The 26,285-nt window shown below is 34.0% G+C and overlaps 1 protein-coding gene across 1 annotated transcript; it reads left to right on the top strand.

Moving 5' to 3' along the window:
- The first annotated feature begins 7,541 nt into the window (after positions 1–7,541).
- On the top strand, positions 7,542–8,422 carry LOC110796035 (cysteine-rich repeat secretory protein 38-like). Its single transcript, XM_022001063.2, has one exon. The coding sequence runs from the start codon at positions 7,575–7,577 to the stop codon at positions 8,304–8,306; it is 732 nt and encodes a 243-aa protein (XP_021856755.2). The 5' UTR covers positions 7,542–7,574; the 3' UTR covers positions 8,307–8,422.
- Positions 8,423–26,285: the final 17,863 nt, after the last annotated feature.

Consider the following 26,285-nt stretch of genomic DNA (forward strand, 5'->3'; position numbering starts at 1 on the left):
TATAGACCAATTCAGTTCCTGATTTAACGAATTTTATTTTTGATTAGGTCATACAAATTGTTCCGAAATTAAAACAACATAATTAAAATTGGGAATGTTAGGTCGTAGAAATTGTTGATAAAATTAAAACAACAGAATACCAACTATGGACTTACCACCAATTGCAGTTGCTTGAACCGAAGATACCGGAGAGCCCAGATAAATTCGTCTTTCTCCCTCCACTTTTCTGCAACTTGGGTTTTACTTGAGGTTAGAGGTGTTAAATGGCGGTGGGAGTTGAAAAAGAACAGACAACCTTTTCCGATGTTACAGGTGGTGCGGTAGCAGGCGGTGCGGTGTGGTAGCCGGCGAAGGAGAGTCCTCAATCGATTGTTACAGGCGGTGTGTTGCGGTAGCCGGCGAAGGAGAGTCCTCAATCGATTGTTACAGGCGGTGCGGTGCAGTAGCCGGCGGTGCGGTAGCAGGCGGTGTAGAAAGGAGCAGAAATTGGCTGTGGAGATTCGAAAACCTAGGTCTTTCTCTGGGTTATTGTTTTTGGAATTCTAGATCTACCGTACATTGAGGACTGGTGGGTTGAGAAGATGATTGATCGAGTATGAAGGTTTCTAGCTAATTGCAGCAATCTCAGAGGGCGGAAGTTGCGACTGTTCTGAATTGCAGCAATCAATAAGCGCCGAAGTTGCAACTAATTTGCCTAATTGCAACTTGTACTGTATGTACGCGCTGCGAAATCTATTTTTTAAAAAACATATTGCTTTCTTGCAGCTCGGGGTCAATAAAATCGGTGCAAGTAGCTCATTTATGACCCGCGTTGACCAAACCCATATTGCAGCCTGTATGACTTGCGTGAGTTGCAATTGATGAGTTGCAAATGACATTTTTTCTACTAGTGAAGACAAGTGTTGGATTGTAGTTGGCTATCCTGAGTGGCATGCCAGGAGTCAACAATAGAACAAATTCAAACCCAAAGACTACAGTGGAAAGAAACCACAAGTGAGAGGAACTGAATTCAAAGGGAATCAGAAATGGAATAAGGGCAAGAATGGCAACAAAGGAAGAATGGCTGCTAATGCTCATAGTCATAGTGAAAGTGGCTCATCAAGCTCAACAACCTTCACTGCTCAACAACTTGAACAATTGTTGAGAAATCTGCCTGCACTCTCAAAGAATGGAGGATCTGACACTGAAGAAGAAATGGATGTGAGCTACTCCAATATGGTGAGGTGTTATTTTGCTGACAAAAGCAACAATGAGTGGATCATTGACACAGGAGCATCTCACCACATAACTGGAGATGTAAACCTGCTGTCAAAGATAGGAACTTGCAACAACAAACCAAGAATCAACTTGCCTACAGGAGAAAATTCTCTCATTAGTCACTGTGGTGAAGCTCTCCTTGAAAACAAGCTAGAACTTAAAAATGTACTGTGTGTTCCAGCCTTCAAATACAACCTTCTGTCAGTCAAAAAACTCACTCAAGATGGGAAGTGTAAGGTGACCTTTCACCCAAAATTCTGTATCATTGAAGATAGGAGAACTTCAGAGGTGAAGGGAGTTGGGAGAGTGTCAAATGGTCTGTATTATCTTGTGAACAAAGCTCTGGGTGATATTATTGAAGAATTCAAAGATCAGAATATCCAGTGCATGAATGCATCCACCACTCTGAGTGTGCCTGCAGTGATACAAGGAGTAAAACCTCTCAACAAGACCACCCTGTGGCATCACAGATTGGGTCATGCTCCTCTCAACAAAATCAACAAGATACATGAGCTTAAAGGGTTCAAAAACACCACAGAAGACATTTGTTTGACCTGTCCCCTATCAAAATTCACAAAGCTGCCATTCAAGCCAAACAACTCAAGAGCAAGCAAGCCATTTGAACTGGTTCATATTGATACCTGGGGTCCATACAAAGTTGAAACAAGGGGTCACTACAAATACTTTCTAACTGTTGTAGATGACCACTCCAGAATGACTTGGGTTCACCTGTTGAGACAGAAGTCTGATGCATTTGAAGCAATCAGAATCTTTGTTCACATGGCAAAGAATCAGTTTGGGTATAGTGTGAAGATCATAAGGTCAGATAATTCTCTTGAGTTTGATGACAAGAAATGCACCTCTTTCTTCACTGAATTGGGAATATCTCACCAAACTCTTGCAATGACAGACCTCAACAAAATGGGAGAGTAGAAACGAAGCACAGGAATGTTCTAGAAATGGGGAGAGCATTGAGATTTCAGGCTGGCCTTCCACTCCAATTTTGGGGAGACTGTGTTCTTACTGCAGTTCATCTGACAAATAGACTACCAAGCACAATTCTTGATCACAAAACACCATATGAGGTACTTTACAAAACTGTACCTAATTATAATCATCTGAAAGTCTTTGGTTGCTTAGCTATGTGTCACAATCCCAGTAGAACTGCAGATAAATTTGGCCCTAGAGGTGTGCCCTGTGTATTCATTGGTTATCCCATGACCCAGAAAGGATACAAACTGCTTAACCTGACCACAAACACCACCTTTGTATCTAGGGATGTGAGATTTTATGAGGAAATATACCCATACCAGCTATTTCATAAACACACAAATGAGTCCAACCCTCTCAACCTGAACCAAAACACTGCATGGATTGAAACTCACAATGAGACCAGTGATGACCAAGACACTCAACCAATGACAGAACCAACTCCTAATCATGATGAACCAGATAGCCCTGAACCTACCGTAGACCCTCCACCAAGAAAATCAACCAGAACTCATAAACCACCCACCTGACTGAGTCAGTATCACACAAACATGGCAAACACCACCACAGACCAAAAGAAAGTGAAAATGTGACTGAGTTCTCAAACACTCTTAGATTCTCCTGTTTCATGTCTCACATCACCAAAAAACCCAATACAGTTCACTTCAAAGAAGCCATCTCAAACCCAAATTGGGTGGAAGCTATGAATGAGGAACTTGAGGCCCTAGAACTGAATCATACTTGGGGATTACAACCCTACCACCAGGGAAGACAGTTATAGGATGTAAGTGGTTGTACAAACACAAACATGACAGAGATGGATTCCTTGAAAGACACAAATCAAGGCTTGTTGTCTTGGGGAACAGACAAAGATATGGGATAGATTATGAGGAGACATTTGCTCCTGTTGCAAAATTGACCACTATTAGATCCCTATTAGCTGTTGCATCCATAGAAGAATGGTTTGTACATCAAATGGATGTTAAGAATGCTTTTCTTCATGGTGACTTGCAGGAAAATGTGTACATGAAAATGCTACCTGGATACACTGAAATGGGAAGCAGGATAACAGTTCAAGCCAAGGGGGAGTCTGTTCCTAAGTATGATCCCGCAAAAGTGTGCAAACTCAACAAATCTTTGTATGGACTCAAACAAGCCCCTAGACAGTGGTTTGCTAAATTGAGCTCAACCCTGAAAAGCAACAACTTCACTCAGTCCAAGTCTGACTACTCTCTCTTCACCAAAAGAACTGGAAAATCTTTCACAAGCATCCTAGTCTATGTGGATGACCTAATCATTGCAGGAAATGACATGTCATCTATCTGTGAAGCTAAGGAGTTCCTCTCATCTCAATTCCTAATGAAAGACATGGGAGAATTAAGCTACTTCTTAGGAATTGAAGTTGACAGAAACAATCAAGGAATATTCCTTTCACAGAGGAAATATGTACTAGATCTCCTTGATGAGTATGGTCTTACTAACTGTAAACCACTCAAGCTCCCCATGGATGCTCATTTGAAACTATCTGCTGATATTGGTGATGTGTTGGGAGATCCTGAACCCTACCAAAAACTTGTGGGAAAGCTCATTTACCTCACTATCACAAGACCTGACATTGCCTTCACTGTCCATGTACTGAGTAAATTCATGCACAAGCCAACAAATGTTCATATGCAAGCTGCTATGAGGGTGCTAAGGTACCTATCTGGTTCACCCAATCAAGGAATTCTTCTTGCCTCACACTCTTCTGCTCAACTCCAAGCCTACTGTGATAGTGATTGGGCAGGTTGCCCTACCACCAGAAGGTCAACATCTGGTTTTGCATCCTTCTAGGTGCCTCTCCCATCTCTTGGAAAGTAAAAAGACAATCTGTGGTAGCTAGGTCCACTGCTGAAGCTGAATACAGATCAATGGCACTGACTGTGTGTGAAATATTGTGGCTGAAACAACTCTTGAAGGATTTGGGGTTACCAAACTTGGGCACCACTCTTGTTCAGTGTGACAATGAAGCAGCATTGGCAATTGCAGCCAACCCTGTGCACCATGAGAAAACAAAACATGTTGCGATAGACTATCACTTCATCAGAGAAAAAGCAGCAACAGGTGTGATCAAACCAACCAAGATTGCTAGTGTGGATCAACTGGCAGATGTCTTCACCAAGCTTCTCTCCACTCAACAACAACACTACCTTCTCTCCAAGTTGGGAGTTTGTTCTAAACCTGCACTCTCAGCTTGAGGGGGAGTGTTGAGAATGGTAGTGTGTCAGCATGCTTAATTAAGATCTTAGCCCATTTCATTACTTATTGTCCAGCCCATTTAGTTGTAAAGTCACATGTTCAACTTATGGGATCATGTGACTTGTTTTGTCTCTTTGTATGAGTCATGTTTAGGGTATTATCCTAGGACAATGATTGGCCAGCCCTTACTTCTAGGTTGATGCTGCGCCGTCCTATTTAAGGACTTGTAATGAGCAATCAGCTCACAACTTCGAATGAATGAAAACAGAAATGAAATGAGGGCTAAATGAGAATGTTGATTGCTTGCTGTTTGTATAAACTCAAGGCTGAAATGTCTTCACTAATTTAGTTATTAACTTAATTATTCGACTCATAAATGCAACTATATGTTTTATACTTTAACTATTTTATATAAGAAATTAACTATTTGGCTCATAAGTGCAACTACTTACATTATGTTATAACTAATTTAGGTGATGTTTGATTGACATGGGTAGTAACTTCCCATGGGAAGTTTCATTTTATGGGAAGTTAATTCCTTAGTTAACTTCCTAGGAAGTAGCTTGATGATGTTTGGTTGAACTTGGGCATTTGTAAATTGTGGGAAATGGCATGGGAAATGTGACTTACCAAGGGGAGGGTAGGTAAGTCACTTCCCATGTTCCATGGGAATTACAACTTCCCAAGGAAGTTCCAATTCCTCCATTATACTCATTTCATTGCCACCAAACAACTTGATATATATGCAATTCCTAGGAACTAACACTTCCCCCTCTATTTACTTGCAACCAAACATCACCTTAGATTATATCTTAACCAATTTACTCGATCTATCATAAGTGCAACTATTTGTATTATACTTTAACTAACTGCGTGATGATAAAGGTCGCAAGTTGCGACAACATTTAGTTGTCGCAATCTTACGTGTCGGAATTTAATTGGTACACCTAGGTGCCACGTAGGCTATGCGTCATCAGAATATTTTTACTATCAATACAATATTTTTACTATGTAAATAAGGTATTCGATATAAAAAAATGAAACATATTAGAATATTAAGATTTTCCTACCTTTTATTTGAAGCATGTATAATAAATCATATAAGTTAAATATTTTAGTTTCCAATTTAAATCATGACACATAAGCATGCCATATCATCATTGGGACACGGCTTAAAGGTCGCATGTTGCGACCTTTATCATTTTCGTAACTAATATATATAGCAAAGTTTGAGAGCTGCATTTGTTAAGCAGTTGCGGGGATCATGAACTTGTAGAGGAACTCAGTTTTGGTTTTTAAGTTTGTAATAGGTACTATAGAGTTCTTGGCCTATTTTTAGTGGAAATATTGAATCAAAATTACTTAGAGGCGAGGTTTTTCATTTTCTATTTGGGCTAGAAAGTTCTTCTTACACTTTCTCTTTTGTTGTTGTAAGTCCCTTTTAATTCTAAAAAAGTTTTAATAAGTTCCTTAGTTGTTGTAGATCGAGGGCCTAATAATTTTTCTTGTTGTGTTAAATCACACAGTAGTACTCTTTATAGTTCTGCTACTGAACTTAGCGGTTGGATGACCCCTAATCTAAGGCGATGAATTCCTATTTATTTCGTTGGGCGTTCATTGAAATTATTAATTCATTGTTGTTGTGTTGAATGTAAGGAATTGAATCCTAAGTGTAATCTCCGATAGGAGTTGTGTTTAGATGAGATAAGTAATGCCAGCCAATTCTAGTGCCACTATAGATAAGATTTTTAATGCTTTGTTCAAGGTCTTTAGAGTTGTTTTTTTTTCCTGTGGTCGGGGAAGGTTAGTAGAGAAATTGATTCGCTAATGGGAATTGAGAGTTGGTATTTGTTTTTTCGCAATCGATCACCATAGTTTCTTGATTAGTTACCCTAGTAAATAATTCATCTAGCTCCTTACATTAGTGATCGAAGTTCAATCACCCTGATCACAACATCCCTATTTTTTTATATTTTTATTCCAATATGAGTCACTCTCTGTGAATTCAACTCTACTTACCTAACAACTGTCACATTTTCACAGGCCGAGAAATGACTGCCGGTGAAACTCCAGTGAAGTCCTTTTATGATGCAAACAATATTAATAAGGTAGTTTTCAGTTTCGAATTCGTCTTTCTATGTTTATTTTTAAATTGTGAAATATACCAAGTCAACTAAAGTCATTTATTTTATGTATATGAGAAATATATATTTTTGTAAATTATAATTAATATTATTAATTTTGGTTTAGGTAAATAACAACAATACCATTGTAAGTAATAATTGTAACCACGAGTTGCACCATCCGTAAACTATTTGAAAAATATTATTTATTTTATTTTCACTATCATTCTTTCCTTTCCCTTTATTTTTTTTTACTGTCGAGTAGAGATAACATTGAATACACTTAATTCCTTCTACTAAATTTAAAACACGGTATATTATTAATTACTATATTTTCTATTCTTGATGATCACATTTTCCTTTTTCTTTTCCATCATTTTTATAGTTTTTAAATATTAAAAATTACAATATGATATTAATTTAACTGTACTTGATGAAATATGAGGTTTCATCGTTATAATTATTTGCTTGGAACACTACCTAATGGGTTATATAGTTAGAAAAAAAAAATTAGTGTTAAAAGAGTAAAATAACTACCCAGAATAAAAGAGACCAATTTAGTTAGATGGAATTGAAACAAAATTACTAAAATTTCATTAAGTTTGAATTATGTGTAATTACACAACTTTTAAGAGGATAAATTTTCAAGGGAATGTTAGAAATGTAAAGTTGATTTTTCCTTAAAAAAAGAAAAATAAATGTAAAGTTGATTTAAGATAACCACTAATTAGATGAAACAAAGTCAACTAAAAACAAAATTATAAAGTTTTGAATCCTAAATCCTCCAAAAATAGAAATGCCACAAAGTACGGCATATTTTAATAACGAATATGTAAATCTCATCAAACTTTTGACGTAATATTTACCTTTTATTATTTATTTATTAAAAAAGTGCCTATATATTGAATAGTTTTTTCATATAACATCAAAAATCTCCACCCAATATCTCTTGCATTACATTCCATCATGTCTAACATCCATATTACATACTTTATCTTTACTTTCCTTCTCCAAAGTAGCCTTAGAGTTTTAGCGATACACCCACTCTATCATTTTTGTTCATCTACCTCCGGGAATTTCACTTCCAATACCATATATGAAAAGAACCTTAATGCACTCTTGGGTGCTCTAGAGAGAGATATTTCTCCATTGGGATTTTCGCGCGCCGTATCTCGTATGCATCCATCTTGGTTTTTTGGAATCGCTCTCTGCCGAGGAGATGTAAAATCCTCGAAGTGTAACGCGTGTGTTCGGGATGCTAGTATCGAACTTCGCAAGAGTTGCCCTTATAACAAAGGGGCAACTATATGGTATGACAATTGCTTGTTGAAGTATTTAGACCAAAGTTTCTTTGGTAAAATTGATACCAAAAACAAAATTTATTTGTTGAACGTTGCTAACGTAAGTCATGATCCTAATGTGTTTAACCAAAATGTTAAGACATTATTGAGTAAGTTAGCTCTCGAGAGTGCTAAAACTAAGGAATTTTTCTCATTTGGAAAAATGAAGCTCGATGCATTTACAAACTTGTACGGGTCAACTCAATGTACCCAAGATTTGACGAATAAAGCTTGCAAATTTTGCTTGGATGAAGCCATACGTGAGCTACCAAATTGTTGTTATGGAAAGAGAGGAGCGAGAGTAATGGGTGGGAGTTGTAACGTGAGATATGAGTTATACCCTTTTGTCAATTCCTAGAAATTTAAGATTCTGTCATCAACCTTTATTATATGGCTAGATGTATTTTATTCTTTATTGTTCAACTCATTGAGAGATTTTTCAATGATTAATTTCAATAAATTTATTTTTGGATATACCCTACCTATATATAATAAATGGTAATGTGTTTGTCTTAATTGATAAAATTATTGTTCCGGTTAAAGATATAGAATAGTGTCGGGTTGATCCGATTTTCTCTTTCTTGTGTGCCGACTATAGCCTACATAGTAAAAGCGTTGACTAGTCTCGGGGTGATTCGTGTTTATGCCAAATTTCGTATGGACGACCTTTGGTTGGGACATAGACGACTAGATTAAATATAGCAAATAGATGACAGGAAATAAAGGGCAGAAAATAAAGAGAGACGAGGCAAGAGATGGTGACGCGGAAAACCCGAAAGGGATAAAAACCGCGGGTGGCCATGAGTCCACCAATCTACTATGTTGCTGGCATAAAAAGCCCATTGAATATAAGTACAACGGATATCTGCATATATGTAAATGTGTATCTCGCAATAATACATACGTATGGAGTAACATAGAAGATACGAGGGGTAGACCTAGATGGGTTATGGATCATCAAAGATAGCTTATTATATTTACGGCAGTAGGTTAGAATGTTGGATAAGATATGTTGGGCAAATAATAATGGATCCTTGGAGAAGGTGATGTAACAGTGATGATACATGGCGTAAGGCCCTAGTAGTGTAAGAAATATAGGCTAGTGAGAATGAATGGGTTTAATAGAAAGATGGCATCAGTTAGGCTAGTAGGAGATACGAGGCACTTATGTGTAGGGGGTAGATAATAGACAGCAACGGTTTCATTGTGGGTATTTCGGATGGAGATTGGAAGTGTCTCATCATTGTAGAGTGGTGATCTTTTTATAGGACTTTGGTGTGGCATTTGTTGAGGGAGTTGTGCTAGTAGTGCTCCTTGAATTGCTCAACCGATTCCTTGATCTCCTCCAACCGTTTGCTTGATCTTTGCTAACCTCTTTGACCTTTCCCAACAAGTCTTCCATGACTCAGCCATAACCGCTCCTCAAACATAGGAACAGACCGCGACATGTACGGTACGAAACGATCCATAACAATAGCCCCCATTTTCCTAACTGTAGCGAGCCGGAAGTTAGGAAAATAATCTTCAAAGTCTGTCACCACGTTCATTTGCTGTCGATGCTAATCTGTCACTATCTTTGACTTGTCCGTCGTCTTCCGTACTTAACCTTGATCAATGACGTCGCCACTTGGTGTTACCCATGATTTCTGACAACATTTAATGTCGTCATGCGTATATTGGTGTCTTCATGTTGACGTTGGTGTCCTCAGCTTAATTAGATGTAAACCTGGCATCTTGTGAAAGAATCGTTTCTCTTAACGAGCGTAAGACAATAGAGTGTAGTTCTTAAAAAGCTGTGCGAAAACACGTTGAGACATACTGTTAGTTAGGTATCTAGCGTCATGGCCAACTTTTGTATCTTCGTCTGTCGTTTGATATTTGCGGGCGTCACGGCCAACTGTTGTACCTTAGTCTGTCGTTTGATGTTTACAGGCGTCATGACCAACTCTTGCATCTTAGTCTGTCTTCTGATGTTTACAGGCGTCATGGCCAACTGTTGTATCCTAGTTTGTCGTCTGATGTTTATAGGCGTCATGACCAACGGTTGTATCTTAGTCTGACGTCTTATGCTCACATGCATCATGGCCAACCGTCGTATATTAATCTGTCGTCTGATGTTTACAGGCGTCATGGCCAACTATTGTATCTTTGTCTGTCTGATGTTTTTACATGTGTCATGGCCAACTGTCGTATCTTAGTCTGTTGTCTGATGTTTACAGGCGTGCCTCTATTGTCACTGTTGTGCGACATCTATCGTATGAAGGCGATATAAGCCTCTTCATTTGTTCGTAGTCTTGCGAAGAATTTAGAGAAGGAAGTTGCGTCGAGTGTGCGTATGGTTGAATCGTTTTAGATGGTTGCAATGTCATGTGAGGATAGGTAGCATACGACTGAGTTGAAGTTACAGGTGAATGAAGTGGATGGTTCGAAGCAACCTTATGACGAATGTCAAGAAGAGTCGAAGGGTTGTGAGGTTTCCTATAACACGAGGACAAGGGATAAGATGTTTGGATGGCGCAATCTATGGAAAGAGACTTTAGCCTATGGGATATTCAGAACAATAGTTTAAGTAGGACATGAGCATTCTGGGTCGGCTTTGTTTTTCGTCAGTGTTGAGGGGGAAAGACGTGTGTTTCTCTGTTTTGTATTTGGCGATTGGTTAGGCGTTTGGACAAGCGTCGAGGGTGCATACACGTCGTTAGCTTAAAATGTTGTTTACGCTGTCTCTGTTGTTCGTTGTGGAATAGATGTCACCTGTGAGGTACTCGGAAAACGAAGTTACGTGCACATAAATAGCACCGGCGTCGTCTGTAGTGGTCGCGCTTAGAAGCGACATGTCGTCGTTGGGATCCAATAAGTTTAAGGGTCATGACCATGGAGACGTCGTCGCTTGTAGTTGATAGCGTCGTTCGTTGATGTCGTCTTCTGATGATGTCGTTCGTTGCTGTTGCCGTTGGTGACGTGGTCAACAAGTGATCTGTAGAAAATACAAAAGGTAGAGGTGGACGTTCGCTTGATGCGATGTTAGCGTTGCTTTTCAAACAAGTGAGATGAAATACGAGTACAATATAATTGCGTTTGGAAAGATATATTCAATGCGACAGATAACAAAAACTGAAATTGAACTTTAATCGCAGTGTAGTGAAAAATGAAAGAAATTAATTAACGCACGAAGTAAGTGTTAGATATTACTTAATATGGGCTCGTGTAACGAAATTACGTCGTGTCGCTGACTGTCCCTTGATGATGATTCTACAATCAGCAGCATTGTCCTGATGTCGTGACACCTCTCGTCGACGATCTTGTTTTCGTTCCTGAGATCATTGTCATCGCTTGTACCGCCGTCGTCACATCTGGCGTCGTCCCGTCACGTTGAATGAGGTCGACACATCGCTGGTCTTGACACTGTCCATTCTAACGTTGGTCGACTTATTGGTTGATCCTTTCTTGTTAATCGGTTGACGTCCTATCACTTGTCGTCTTTGGGAAACCCAATGACTTCTCTTTATCCGCCTATTTCGACATGTGATAGTGGTTGAGTTATTGTATTTGTATAATATATAGATAAATTAATAGATAATTTATTTTATCATATTTAAGTTATTGTATTTGTGGTAACAATAACGAATCATATATATGATATATGCTCAAATAATTTTTCTTAACATAAATGATTTGGTATTTAAAGAAGTTATATATATTCTCTCTCTATAATCAATTAGTCATTTGTCTTAACATATACGAATACTACTTTTTATTGTATATTTAGAGAAGTCATTCGGCAGTTTGAATGTTAGTTGGATTACGCCAAGTTTTTTTTTTGGAGACTTTTTAACGTATAATAATACAAAACCATTTGTAACATTACATATCATAAGAAAATTATATACGTCGTTACTCATGATACAATTATGTCACAATAAATATCAGAAAATCGTTAAGTCAGGATCATTTAATCTATAAAGTATTTATTTAAATATCCGAAACTCGATGATGAAAGTTAAGACAAAATTGTAACCGATTCATAAGGTTTTAGGCCAAATCTTTAATCATATATTATTAGACCTATTTGTCTAATCATGTAAAATAATCTAGCTAAGATATACAACATGTATGAATTTGTTTGGGGGTGCATGACCAATTGACCATGTATTGGCTAATACGAGCTCCAATCGAGTGGAGTACGATGGTGGTTGGAGATTTTCTTAATTTTACAATAAGGAGATGGGTTGAATGGTCCTAATAAACGGGGTTAGGGATAAAAAAGTTATATTGGCGGTAAGGAGGGTGGTACAATATTTAAGGGGTAAAAATAGATACTCTCTAACTACAAGCTGTTATAGGTGATATATAAAATTAGGTTCAATAAAAAAAATCAATGGAAATAAAAAAATACAAAAAAAATTGATATGCTATATGGTGATTTTCATTTAGCATACAAAACTATATTAGGCAAAAAAAAGTGGGTGGTAAAGCGTGAAAGTTATTTGGTGCACTCAAGGGTACTTTTATGTCCATTGGTGGTACCTGCCACATTTTCTCCTCACAAGGGTGCACGGTGCACCAGGGTGTACATCTAATATACTCTAAGTTCCGTTTTTCGCACATGGATCCATATCTAGATCCGCCGGTCCAAATAATTTGGATCCAGATCCAACGGATCTGTATGTAGGATCTAGATCCACGTGTAATTTTATGCTATTTTTTCATAAATAAAATAAAATTATGCATTCACCCTATGATGCAAAATACATTCCAACGGAATAAAGAAAATAAAATTCAAAATTATGAAAAAAATTCAAATTCAAATTATTTTATACATAATTAAAAAAAAATCATTTTCAAATAGATCAATGGGCAGGATCTGAATCGAATATGGATCCCAAAAACAGGATTCAAATCCTATCTGCTAGAAACAGATCCGGATTTGGATCCAGATATGCAGGGTCTAATTATATTTTGAAGATCACCAAATCTAGATATGGTTCAGGTTTCATTACCATCTATTCTCGTGCATTGTGATGGATGGGGATAATATTATACTTCTTATATACATAGTACATACTTTACTAACACAATTTATTCATTTTTTAATAAAAAAAGAAATTTAAATGTTGATTAATAAGACGAATCTAACAAAATCCCACATGTATATGTTTTATATTTCCTATAGATCACCAACAATAGTCAAGTAGACTATGTGAAAAATGTAAAAAGTCTAAACATTGCGAATAAAAATGAACGAAATAAGTATTTCTTTGTATCTTTATGCGCTTACTCGGCTCTAATCAATTTGATTTACAACGATCGGAAGGAAGATGAAGGAAGTTAATGGTTAAAATTCAACATGATTGTTCTTATATATATATATATATATTAAGTATTTCTTTGTATGTTTATGCGCTTACTCGGCTATAATCAATTTTATTGTTCTTATATCTATTTTAATTATAAAAATTGAGAAGAACAAAAACAAAAAAAGAAACCCCGAAATATCAAGTTAATGGTTAAAAAGAAACCTTATTTATCATCTTGGCTTTTCACGCATCTCACTAAGTTAAAGGTTAATATTGTAAAACTATATATATATATATATATATATATATATATATATATATATATATATATATATTTATAATCAAATTAATTCATTGAAAAAAAATTCATGTGACCCATCAATATATTAAGACTTTTGCTTACTTTTTATATTTTAATAATAAATTTATCAATTTTTAAAACTTTTTATATTTTTATAATAAATTTATCATTTTTCAAAAGTTTGTTTCATTCTACAGTTAAAAATATATATTACCATAGTACAAGTTAGAAGTATAATAATAAATACTAAACAAAGATTGAATTCATATGCAATAACATTCTTCTAAGGGTGTACAATATGTCACGAAAATAAATACGTTTTACAGAGTAATAATTAATTCCGCAATTTAAATCACACGGAACATTAAAACAAATTTATGATGCGAAATTTATTATTGTGACAACTGGCGAATAGGTCAATATTAAATCGTTAAAGTTGAATCATCACCTCTATTATAATTTTTTTATGATAGGTAAATTATGGATGGATAAGTTAATATCACCCCTCTTAATATTTAGATTAGTGTAAGATTAATAAGTGATCTTTATAAATCGTGCATCGCACGGGTATTAACCTAGTTGTATACTACTTCTTCCCTCCTTTTTATTCTTTACGTACGTATCTATTTTAAGTGTTCTATTTTAGTTTTTACGTTTGAAATATTTTATTTTATATTACTGGTATAGGCTCGTGATAATACACGAGATTTCTATAAAATTAGAAAGCAAATAAAAATCAGAGTAGTACGTTAGATTTATAAAAACAGTTACCTTATATTATAATGGTAATAACTTCTTCAAATGATATGGATTGCACAAATTCTTGTTTATAATGGGTGTACAATAAATATTGTACATCGGAGTAAAAGTTGACTCAAAATGCTTAAAAGTTACATTTATATATGTAAAAGTTATCTATTTTTTAATGATAAATTTTTTCATTTGAATAAATATTACTTTTCAAAATCACTAATAATGTATAAATTAATCATTTAACCCTTTAAAATGTTTATCTATTAACTTTTTTATTTTATAATATAAAAGTTACAGAAAATAGGTTAAAGTTATGAAAAACTGCATAAAAGTTATCTTGGTGTACAATAAATTTATTGTACACCTTGTACGCACAAGACCTTTTGTATGAATTGAATATCGACGAAGTACTTTTTTATATTGCTTTTTTTGCTCGTTAGTCATTGTTGAGGACTTGAGGTTGTAATATTCTTACGTATAATATTACTTCTTTTTTTGGGGGGGTGTTATGTTTCTTTTTGTGATAGTTGGTTTGTGTTATGTTTCTTTTTGTGATAGTCAGGTGGTGTTATGTTTATGGATAATTTTACAATGTTTATTCTATATTTTTAATAATAAGTTACAAAATTGTATGGTTTAATCATTTGACTGAAATACCTTTTTTTATTTATTAAATTGATTATGTATACATTAAATGCAGAATAAAAAAATGACATTATCTATATTGGTTAGATTGATTGGAATTACTTTTCAATTTATCTCATAATTTTTTGAAGAACCGTTCCAAAGATATACAACCTGGTTTTTTTTTTTGTTTTTTTTATATATTTTTTAAGGAAAATTTAAAGTACCCGTGCGATGCACGATTTGTGATATGAATATTAAATTTGCATATCTAAACTTTTACTAAACTATAGCTATAGACAATTATCATAAAAATAGAGCTTATAGATAATCTTATTATTGAAACTAATGATGGATAGATTTGTTACTGCCTCATTTCTTATCTTATTTATTTAACAAATTCAAAATAAAATAAAATAATGGTACATAGATAAATTTACGTTTTTCCCCTTTCATAACCCATGTCAAACATAAATTTATTCTCATTCGTTCTTTACTTTGATAGTCATACCCACTTAATACTCCCCTACCATCTACATCATTATCCGATCATTTAACACTCACCCCACCATATACCTTATTCATCTAGAGATAACTTCGAAGCGGGGTGGGTTAGTCCCTCAACACCTGTTTCTGCCTAAAATTATCACCCCCATGCTCGTCACCACGATAGGTATGATACTCATCCCCGTCTAAGCCCCGCGTCACGGACGGAAAATAAATTAACCCCCCTTCATCACCCGTATGTGCACCCAAGCCCGACTCAAGCCAAGCCCTAGACAACTGAATTCGGCATTATTTTTTGATAAGAGAGTTTTGACCTTTAAAACTTTAAAGTATTTCACAATTTGTTTCTCTGATTACATTATACTTTGGACACATATAACGTATAAATATTTTCCTAATTAAAACTAATGATGGATAAATTTGTTATTGCCTCATTCGGTGTCTTTTTTATTAAAAACAGAAAACAAATAAAGGTACATAGACAAAGTTATTTTCATTCTCACTCATCACATGTGTAAAACCTAGCCTAGAAAGCTGAACTCGACATTATTTTCTGGTAAGAAATATTTTAATTTTAAAACTCTATTCTAGAGTATTTGACAATTTGGTTGTCTGATTAGATTATACTTTGGACACATATAGCTTAAAGATATTCTCCTAATTAAAACTAATGATGTATAAAATTTATTATTACCGAATTTGGTGTTTTGTTTATTAAAAATAGAAAACAAATAAGGGTACATAGACAAAATTATTTTCATCCTCATGCATCACATGTGTCAAACCTTGCCCTAGACGGTTGGACCCGGCATTATTTTTTGGTAAGAGAGTTTTTAATTTTAAAACTCTTTTCATAATTTGATAATCACTTACTACACTATACTTTGGACACATGTACCTTATGGATATCCCCCCAATTAAAATTAATGATGGATAAATTTTTTATTACCCCATACGATGTCTTATTTATTAAAAAAGGAAAAACAAATAAAGATAATAAATAAAATTATTTTCATCTATTCAACACATGTGTCAATCATAGTGTTATTCTCATCAACCTTTCACTTCGATAGTCACACCTATTTAATCATTTTATATTTACACCATTACCCGATCACTTAACACATACTCTACCATTGCCTTTATTCATCTAGTCATGACTTCGAGGCTGGTCGATGCCTCCGCACTCGTACTTGTCTAAAATTCTCATCTATATCCCTGTCACACACAATGGGAAAGATACTCACCCTTACGAATCTCCTCATTAAAGGGTAAAAAATAAAACTCATCCTCGATCTATCACCGACATGTGTATCCATTCTCGCCCCACACTCACCCCTGGACTAACATATTTATTTTTGTTTTGGTAAGAGAGTTTTGAATTTTAAAATTCTACTATAGAGTCTTCTACAATGTAAATGTCTTATTATAATAATTGAGTAAATAAACAAAGCGTTATATTATGTACTCTCTCCGTCCAAATTTAATCGTTGCAATAGTCTTTTCATGGAGTTTTATGCGATAAGTTATTGTAATCTTATATATTATAATTTAATAGAAAAATAGGCATGTTGAGAGAGAGTGGAATTCCTTTTATAGAATCAAGTATAAGAACGACAAATCAGAGAGCGACATAGCTCCACATCGATTTCGTTATCCAAAATTACGCGCAAATATTTTTCATTAGATTACAATGTAAAATAAAGGCAAACATATTACCCATCAAATAATCAAATAATCAAATACAAATAAACTAATAATATAAAATGAAACTAAAAAGCTCTTAAAAATATTTTTCGTTTAAAAGATTAAGGAACTACTAAATAAAAGGATACATAGAAATTTAAATTTCGAGAAAAAAAAAATACAAAGTTATTAAACAATTGTTTTTTCAATAAGCATATTTTACACAACATAATTTGCACGATTTCACACAATTGTTCTTTATCTCACACAATTTCTCAATAAACATAATTTGCTTTGTTTAAATAAAAAAAGAAGGAATTTTTTTTTTGAGGGTAAAAAAGAAGGAATTTCAGTCCACATTACTAAATTTTTAAACAGTTAAATGTTTGCATTGTTAGATATATATAATAGTCTTCACTTTATTATGTGGGAGTTTTCTCCCACATGGAAGAAATATGATCTTTTATGCATCTTTAAATATACCCATGTGGTTGATTTATTGAATATGTGGTGGCTTGAGTTATTGGCCAAGAGGGGCATTGGGCTTGGTGTGTTCTAGTATTGGGTTGGTAATATGACTATATATATTAATCAAGACTTTAGCACTTAGCACTTTGCACAGTTTATTTAAGGATTTACTTAACAATTAATATTTTTGCGGTTATTAATATTTTAATTAATTAAAATATTAAATTTAATAGGATACGTACGTGGCACGCACACGGTTTATTTAAGGATTTAATTAACGATTAACCTTTTTGCGGTTATTAATATTTTAATTAATTAAAATATTAATTAATTATTGAATTTAATAGGATAATAATCAGAGGCGGTTATTTACTGACTGCCATATATTTTCCTATTTAACCTAAGGTAGAAGGTTATGGTTAATTACGTTTTTTATCATATTTCTGATAAACACATGTTCATGAGAATGGATGATCTTGTTGTAATCCGTTCGTTTGGTTAGGGAATCATGGGGGTAGATTAGCTTTAAATCCCATCAGCAATATAGTGGGGACTAATATTATTCTAAGGACAGATATTAACTCGTCCTAATCTAGTTTTCTGTATATTCGTTTTCATAATTCAAAGTTCGGTATTTAACATGCATGATACCAAACGTAAACTATAACAAGGGAATGAGGGAGTAGAATAAAGTTTAAATAACCTTATTGCAAGTATACAACTCAAGTATTTTACTAACAGTACGTATTGATAAAAGTTGTGAGTACGTAGTTGTAAGAAATTTAACATCATAATTTCAAAGTTCCAATATTTTGTGAAGAATTTTATATTAAAATGTTCAAATTATAATCAGTATGTGCAAAATATAAAGTTATTTATTAACTAATAAAAACAAATCCAATGTCTCCAAGTTACACGTACAATAATGTTTTACTTGCATAAGAAATTGGTATAAGGATCCCTAATTCCCTATAGAGATAAAAGTAGACTTAAATAGAATGTCCATTCCTAAGTATAAACTTTTAGAAAAGACGGCCTAATGGTTAGACCTCTTTTATGCACTGGAATCAATAGTTATCCACTTTAGCTAGTTAGTTAACCACTGAAACCGATTAGTTAAGTTGAAATTCAACTAGTTAAGCAACGAAACCAATTAGTTATGCAACCGAACCAATTAGTTAAGCACTGAACCAATTAGTTAAACAATGAAACTGATTAGTTAAGCAATGAGATCAATTAGTTAAGATTTTATGAGCTTTAGTTAATAATAAGTTTGTTAAAAAATAATAACTATTCGACTCATATATTTATCTATTTGTCTTTATACCTTAACTATTTTGTTATTCAATTAGTTATGATTTGATTACTTTTAGTTATGTTTTACACTAGTTTAATTAGTACCAAAAAAGTGGTATAGCCGTTAGACAGTCTTACACAAAAGTTTCTGATTCCTTAGACGACTTGCAGTAAAATAATACTCCGTATAAGCTAGAGATAGGTTGAAAGCTATCGGTGTTGCAGATTCTGATTTTTACCCCATCTACACCAATAGTAGTGAGAATCATAAGCATCCGAATTTTAGATGCACTTGTATATATGGACAAATTATTTTTTACTACCTATAAAAATTGAAAATTTATTTTTTACCACCTAAAAAATTAAAACTTGTATTTTACCACCTAAAAATTTAAATAAATTAAAACTTGTTTTTACTACATGTAAGCAAAAAAAGTTGATGAAATCTTTATGTATGGCTACCTAATTCAATTTCCCTCCCATTTTTTACACTTCCTGTGTGATTTTCTTTAACTCTTTCACCCTTCTCTCTTTACTTCTATTAAATTTTGTTAATTTTGTGAATTAATGGTGGTGAAAAATTATGCAAATTCATGGAACATAAGGAAGTTGGGGAAGAGATCAGAGTTAAATACATGAAATCGTGGAAGAATAGAACATATAAGAAGTATTACCGTTATTGTGACCCCTTACTAGCATTTTCATATAGTTTTCCATTTTTCAGGTGGCAAAAAACAAGTTTTAAATTTTTTGAGGTGGTAAAATACAAGTTTTAGTTTTTAGGTGGTAAAAAACAATTTATCCTATATATATATATATATATATATATATATATATATATATATATATATATATAAAATTAGCAACCCTGCTCTCGATCACGTTAAGCAATGGATTGGAATAAAAGCAATAATTAAGTACTAGTTTGTGTCCGTGCTGATGCACGGGAATTCTATAAAATTGAAAAGCTATTAAAAGCAAAATTAGATTATATAAAAATTACATACTATGCTTGTTGAGAATAATAAAAACATAAATTTGGAGTAGCTATGAAATTTATAAATCAACATACATACTTTTAAACTACTGATAATCTATACTAATATATTAAAAGGCGTTTATAAGAACGTATATGTGCCACGTAGATCCCTCCTTATTATGCCACATCACCACTACTAAGTATAATGACATGTAGTTGACAACCAAAAAGCATGTAGCAATGAACACCCTCTTGAATTAAAAGTTACCATTCTTACCATCTTAGCTAGCCACAATGATGTTATATTTCTATTTAAATAATAAATACAACCTTTTTAAAATGAATAATAATGAATTAAAGGGAAAAAAAACAAAAGGGAATTAATTACTTAACTTATAAATGTACAGTTCTTCTCTTCTCAACTTAAGCTAGCTTGAAAAATAAAATAAAACTTAGGGTAATGGAGTGTAATTATGAGTGCGGAAGAGGGAAACATTGACAAGAGTATAATAAATCAACTAATCATGAAGAAGAGAACTCGACTTTATTTTGATTTTCGGATATGGGAAGGAAGTTTGTTGATCGGTCACTGATCTTGCATGGAAATAAGATAATAGCACCACATAGGCACATATTTAAAATAAGTAAATCCCCACTAAAAGTAAAACCCGGAGCAACGCCCGGGCCACAAACTAGTTAACATTTTAAATGATGTTTACGTAGATGTTTAAGGCAAAATATTCATATTGATTTAGCTTGGTACATTTCATTTCGTTGATGTTTAAGGCAATAAATTCATATTGATTTACCTTGGTACACTTATCGGAATGATTATGTCAATTGGTTTGGTATGATTACTCGGGTGTTAGTTGATTTATTTTCTATTTCCTTTTTTGTCAATGGTTATTTTCCTTTTATTAGTAGTTTGATTTTTTTTTTTTTTTTTCTTGCTTGATTGGTGCATGATTGAAGTTGTGAATTGATTGCTTTCCTTTTGAATGAGTATGATGTGGCATAGATGAAAATAGAGTATTAGGGGTTTGCTCACCTCTCATTAAACACCACTCTACTTTAATTATATAGATTGACTTCTTGTACTTGTTACAAAGAGGGTCATATATGCTGCTGCAGCAGGCGACTGTTGTAAAAACTGTAAAGGAAAATTTTTGCGAGAAATTTAAAAACAATCTCGTTGATTGGCATATTAAGTGGCATTCTCGTAATTATAATAAATAATATACAATATAATGTACAGTCTATTTAATAATTTATAAAAATAAAGGAAAATAATTTTAATATAAAAAGAGATTGTATATTTAATATTTAGATTGTAAATTTTAACAATTTATTTACGTAAATACCCTTTGATAAGGTTTGCTCGCCAATCATAGAGACTGACTGGACGGAGCTCAAGTTTTGCATACCCATTCAACTGTAAAAACTGCAAAGGAAATTGTAAATAATATGAAGTATAATAGAAAGCATTGTAGGAAAGAAAGTGAACACTAAGTTACAAAATACTCCGTACTATAAATAGAGTTTGGTTTTGTGAGTTGTAAACTGGTTTTAAATGAGTTTGTTATTTTGGCCTGTGTTTTAAAGTATGTTGTAGTCTTGATTTGTATCCAGACAATTAAACTGTTTTAATTGGTATTTCGTGAGGTGTGAATGTGTGATGATAAAGGCCGAAAGTAGCGATAAATAAAATGTTTCACAATTCTGTTTGGTTACATGTCTCTCTTCTAACTAACGCACACGTGCATTACTTAATTTTATTATCACAAATAATGTTAGTATCAATGTTCGAACCCATGACCTATAATTTATAATGTAAAGTTTTAACCATCTCTACAATGATATAATGTATGACTATAAAGTACTGAAAAAAGACAAAACTCATTCTTATAAACATTAAAACTTTAATGACCAAAATATTTGAATAATAACCTATTACTCTCTCTGTTTCAAAATGTTTGTTACGTTTGGAATTTGACACGTTTATTAACGTAAATTAAGATTCTTTTTTAAAAAAAAAATTTAAATGTTCTAGATTCAATCATAAATCTGATTTCATCTTTCCAAATTCTGACATTTATTACTCTCTTTGAATATAGTGCAAATCTGCTTTCATCTTTTATTAAAAAAATATACCTCAATCGACTAATCATTGAAACAATCAATAAGATTGTTTTATTATCAAAATGAACCAATAATTAAAAATCACACAAATTGCTAACTTGTCCAATTGTGAATGACATTTATTGAGTTGAAAAGTTGGACCAATTAGAAATAAAAGTTGGCTTAGAAAACAATAATAGTAACAAGTTTATAAATAGAAAGATTCTTTATGTAACAAACATTTTGAAACACTATTAAAGGAATACGTAACAAACATTTTGAAACGAATGGAGTATAATTTTTTACTTAATCTTTTTTAATTACTCAGATAAATCATACCTTAAAAAAAAGGTTTAATTGTTGCACTACTTTTTTAGCTAATCCATCAATTGTGCGTTATTCCAAAATTATATATTTTTTCTTATTCAATTTATAATAATTGACACTTTAAGAAATTTATTATGTTTATAAGTGAATTAGAAAAAAAAACCAGAGCTTTATACGGAGTACCAATCAAGTAAGACTTGAAAAAAATAAAGTATCTAAACTTAGGGGCTATTCTGGAAACCCTCATATATTTAGAGTGTATTCTGTAATATGACAACAAATTAAATAAAACGAATACAAAAAATTTTGTAGTAAAACAATCGATATCCGGACAAAGATAAAATAACAAAAACAATAAAATCTGGGGCATCGCCTGAGTCACTAATTAGTGGTACCACAAATTTGTCAAATAGGTCATGACAGATGCCTACATTTGACCTCTAGCCAGAAGCGGTAAGTTCAATGATGAAACCAAAACTACTTGTCAACACTTCCCTAGGTAAGCAACGAACATCCTACGACTGGCTGAAGAGATTCCCGAATTAACATTTTTATTTTAGTAACTGCTATTTATAGTAACTGTCATCCAAACAGCTACCATATATAGTAATTTTATAAGATAGACACCTAGATATTGCATTGCACTACAATTAATGTTTTAGAAAAGATAAGAGTTGCACTCCACCTAATCCTGTAGATGAGATAAAACCGTGAAAAGAGATAGAATCCAGAATAAACCGAAAAATCTAAAAAATGTGTGGATAAATTTACCAGTGCTAGAATTTTCTAGCGCGTGGCACCCGCACGCCGCTTATTTCTAGCACGCCATCCAAGCGCCACTCTTTTCAGGCGCTGCAGTTTGGTTCACTCCCAATCACAACAAAGGATAAGGTTCCAGAATGTTCTACTGCTAACACTGATTCCAACGGATCTAGCGCTGCCAAACCAGCGCTGGTCAGGTACGCACTAGAAATTTCTAGCGTTGACATTTCAATTTCAGTGAACTTCTGACTCTTCAAACGCCTATCTTTACCCGACCAGTTTCACTATAAACACATACTTAGAATTTCCGGAAATCGGTACCAAATATTCACCAACCCTAAGCTTGAGTATTAACTAAAGATTAAACGCGTCCCTACATTCGTAATATCCTTGCCCGTATTAAATCCCGTTGTCAAATCTATGTTCGTATTAACGCCCGAATCACCCGTTCCTAGCCTAGATTATACCCAATTTCCTAGCCTAAACTAAGGGAATCTAGGGGAAACTTTGGAGGAATCACATCAAGAATCAGGAGCATTCATTCAGTTGCCGAGAAGTTCTAAGCATGAAAGGAAATCCAGCAAAGACAAGTTGTAAGTGTTCATGAGAATCGCAATATGGCCAAAACTATATTGTAATGTGCATTATATTTTACGGTTTTTTCATGAAATGCCCCTGAGGTTTACAAAAATGCACCAAATACCCTTGCGTCTTTTGAATCACATAATATACGCCTATTTTTTCGTAGTGTTCATCAAATACACTTGGAGGTAACGGACGTTAGTCCTCCGTTAGCTGTAGTTTACCATTTTACCCTTAATGACATTCTTTCACTTAAATCCCATTAATTTGCAAATTTTCTCTCTCCTCCCACTCAACCCACCTTACCCTCACCACTGAACCTCCGTCTCCTCACAACCACCACTCCTAACCAACACCACTCCTCACCTCCGTCACCACCTTCGCCCCCGCTGCCGTCGTCAACACCCGTCCCAGTGTCGACTTCCTCAACATTTCCTCCATCGACCTTTCTCTAACTCTCCATAAAGGGCTCCCACTTGGCTCCGGTCTCAGATCTTCGGCGGCTTCTGTTGTTGTGAACTCCCTCTTTGGCTCCCCTCTATATCCAATCGACCTCATACACGACGAACTTGAGTACGAATCTAAAGTTTCCAGTGTACGATTAGCGAGAATCTAAGCTATTGAAGGGGGAGCGTTGTAATCTAAAACTATTGAAGGGTGAGCGTTCAGATGTACGATTAGCGGGGCAGGGCCCACGGCGGTGGCAGTGACGGATAGGGAGGAGAAGGGAAGGGAGATTGGAGAATGAATGGTGGAGCGTTTTGGAAGGGAGGGTGCTGTTGTGATTCAACAATTTGATAGAGTGGGTGCTAGAGTTGTTCTTCCACTTTCTCATTCTCTTTTTCTGGTTCATTTGATTTACTCACTTCCCCTTCTTCAATTTCTTTTTTCCTACCTGTTGTCCTCCACAATCACATTCTTTGTAAATTTCTTTCCCATCTTCCTCTTTTAATTGTGGTTGTTTGTTTTCTTCTTCTTTCCCATATGAATTGTGTTTCTGGTTTTTTTTTTCCTCAAAGATTTTGTCATTTTTGATCAGTTTTTACAGATTAGTATTGACTATTGAGATAGGTAGGGAAGGAAAGTAAATTGTATTTTTTTGTAGAAGATTATTTGAAATTTTGAATTAAAATTTAAAACAACAGTGAAAAATCGCATTATGAAAAACGTTGTAGGTGGTACTGGCCATTGAAGAGAGAAAAACTACAGGGACTGTTTTGATCGATCAAGTTGTCCAATAGAGTTTTGTTTACCTCCCAAAATAAAACATTGGTACAAACTTCTAAAAAATGGAAGCTCTTTCATGTGTGCGTACCTAGCTTAGATATCAAAGCAACTACTACTCCGTAATATTTTGTTCTACAGTTCACAGTTTCCACCAATGTAGAGCATTTAGTGACATATACAAAAATTGAAGGGGACCAATATATTTAGTTGTCTTGGATGGAAAAATAATACGGAGTACAATTATTGTAAAAGACATTAAAAATGTCAGCAACATCAACAACATTCAACACTTAGTTGTGTTCATAACTAATAAACTTGATTCCATTTCTGTAATATAAAAGTCGTTTCGGTATTTGGTGCAACTTAGTTTACAAATAGGTGTATATTGTGCAATAAGTTCATAGATAGGTGCATTCTGTGAATTTTAAACATGACTTAACGGAGGACTAACGGAAGGTCGGCTTAGGGGTATTTGGTGCAAACTTAGGCAAAAATAGGGGTATATTATGTGATTCAAAAGACGCGAGGGTATTTGGTGCATTCTTGCAAACCTCAGGGGCATTTCATGAAAAAACCGTATATTTTATTGCTTTCGTCACCATATAAACTGTTCATAAAATATGTTATATAATCACGCCTAATAAAGATAATATCTGGACAAATCTGTTATTGTTAGGCACCGTAAATCAATATAAATCACTATTTGACGTTGTTTAGTTAATTATCTGTGCATTAAAATCAATACAGATTAGTAATTTAGTCTAACACATGTCCCTTTTGTCGTTGCATTGAACTAGTAAGGACTTGTTGCGCATTCCCCGTATAAGTAAATGTCCCCGAACCCTCAATCCCTACTATGCGGATGTACATAGAGCGATCTCCAAACCAGGGATCATAAGGAAACTTAAGACCGTTGTGGTCTAATACGCGAGCCTGAGTTTCAGCAGCTACTTGCGTATCGCAACAACCAGGTTTTGTCAGTTTTCCTCAATGTCGTTGAAAACTGAATAGCGACTCCACGATCTAGTAAATAGGAGGCTACGACCATCCAGTAAGTCCCCCGTTTACTTAATATTGATTTCCACATCCGCGAGGGTAGTCGTCGAGCAATTTCTTACGAAGCACTCGTCTTTTCGACCCCTCTCACACCAACGCCTTATTTTTACTATGAAAATATTTAAATAAGGTAGTATGTAGTATATTTTAGAATGAAGGAAATATTTTTTTTACAGTATAGTAAATATATACTTCCTTTTATCTTATAAATTAAAATTTAAAAAATAGAAATTACAATCTTAATATCTAAAAATTTATTTTTATGAATTAAAAAAAATAGTTGCACACAAATAATTTGTTGTAAATTGCGATCTTTATCACTTTTCTTTTGGAGATATATAGCAACTTCAATGG

Source organism: Spinacia oleracea, chromosome 5 (assembly GCF_020520425.1).
Source record: "Spinacia oleracea cultivar Varoflay chromosome 5, BTI_SOV_V1, whole genome shotgun sequence".
In the NCBI taxonomy this organism is placed as follows: domain Eukaryota; kingdom Viridiplantae; phylum Streptophyta; class Magnoliopsida; order Caryophyllales; family Amaranthaceae; genus Spinacia; species Spinacia oleracea.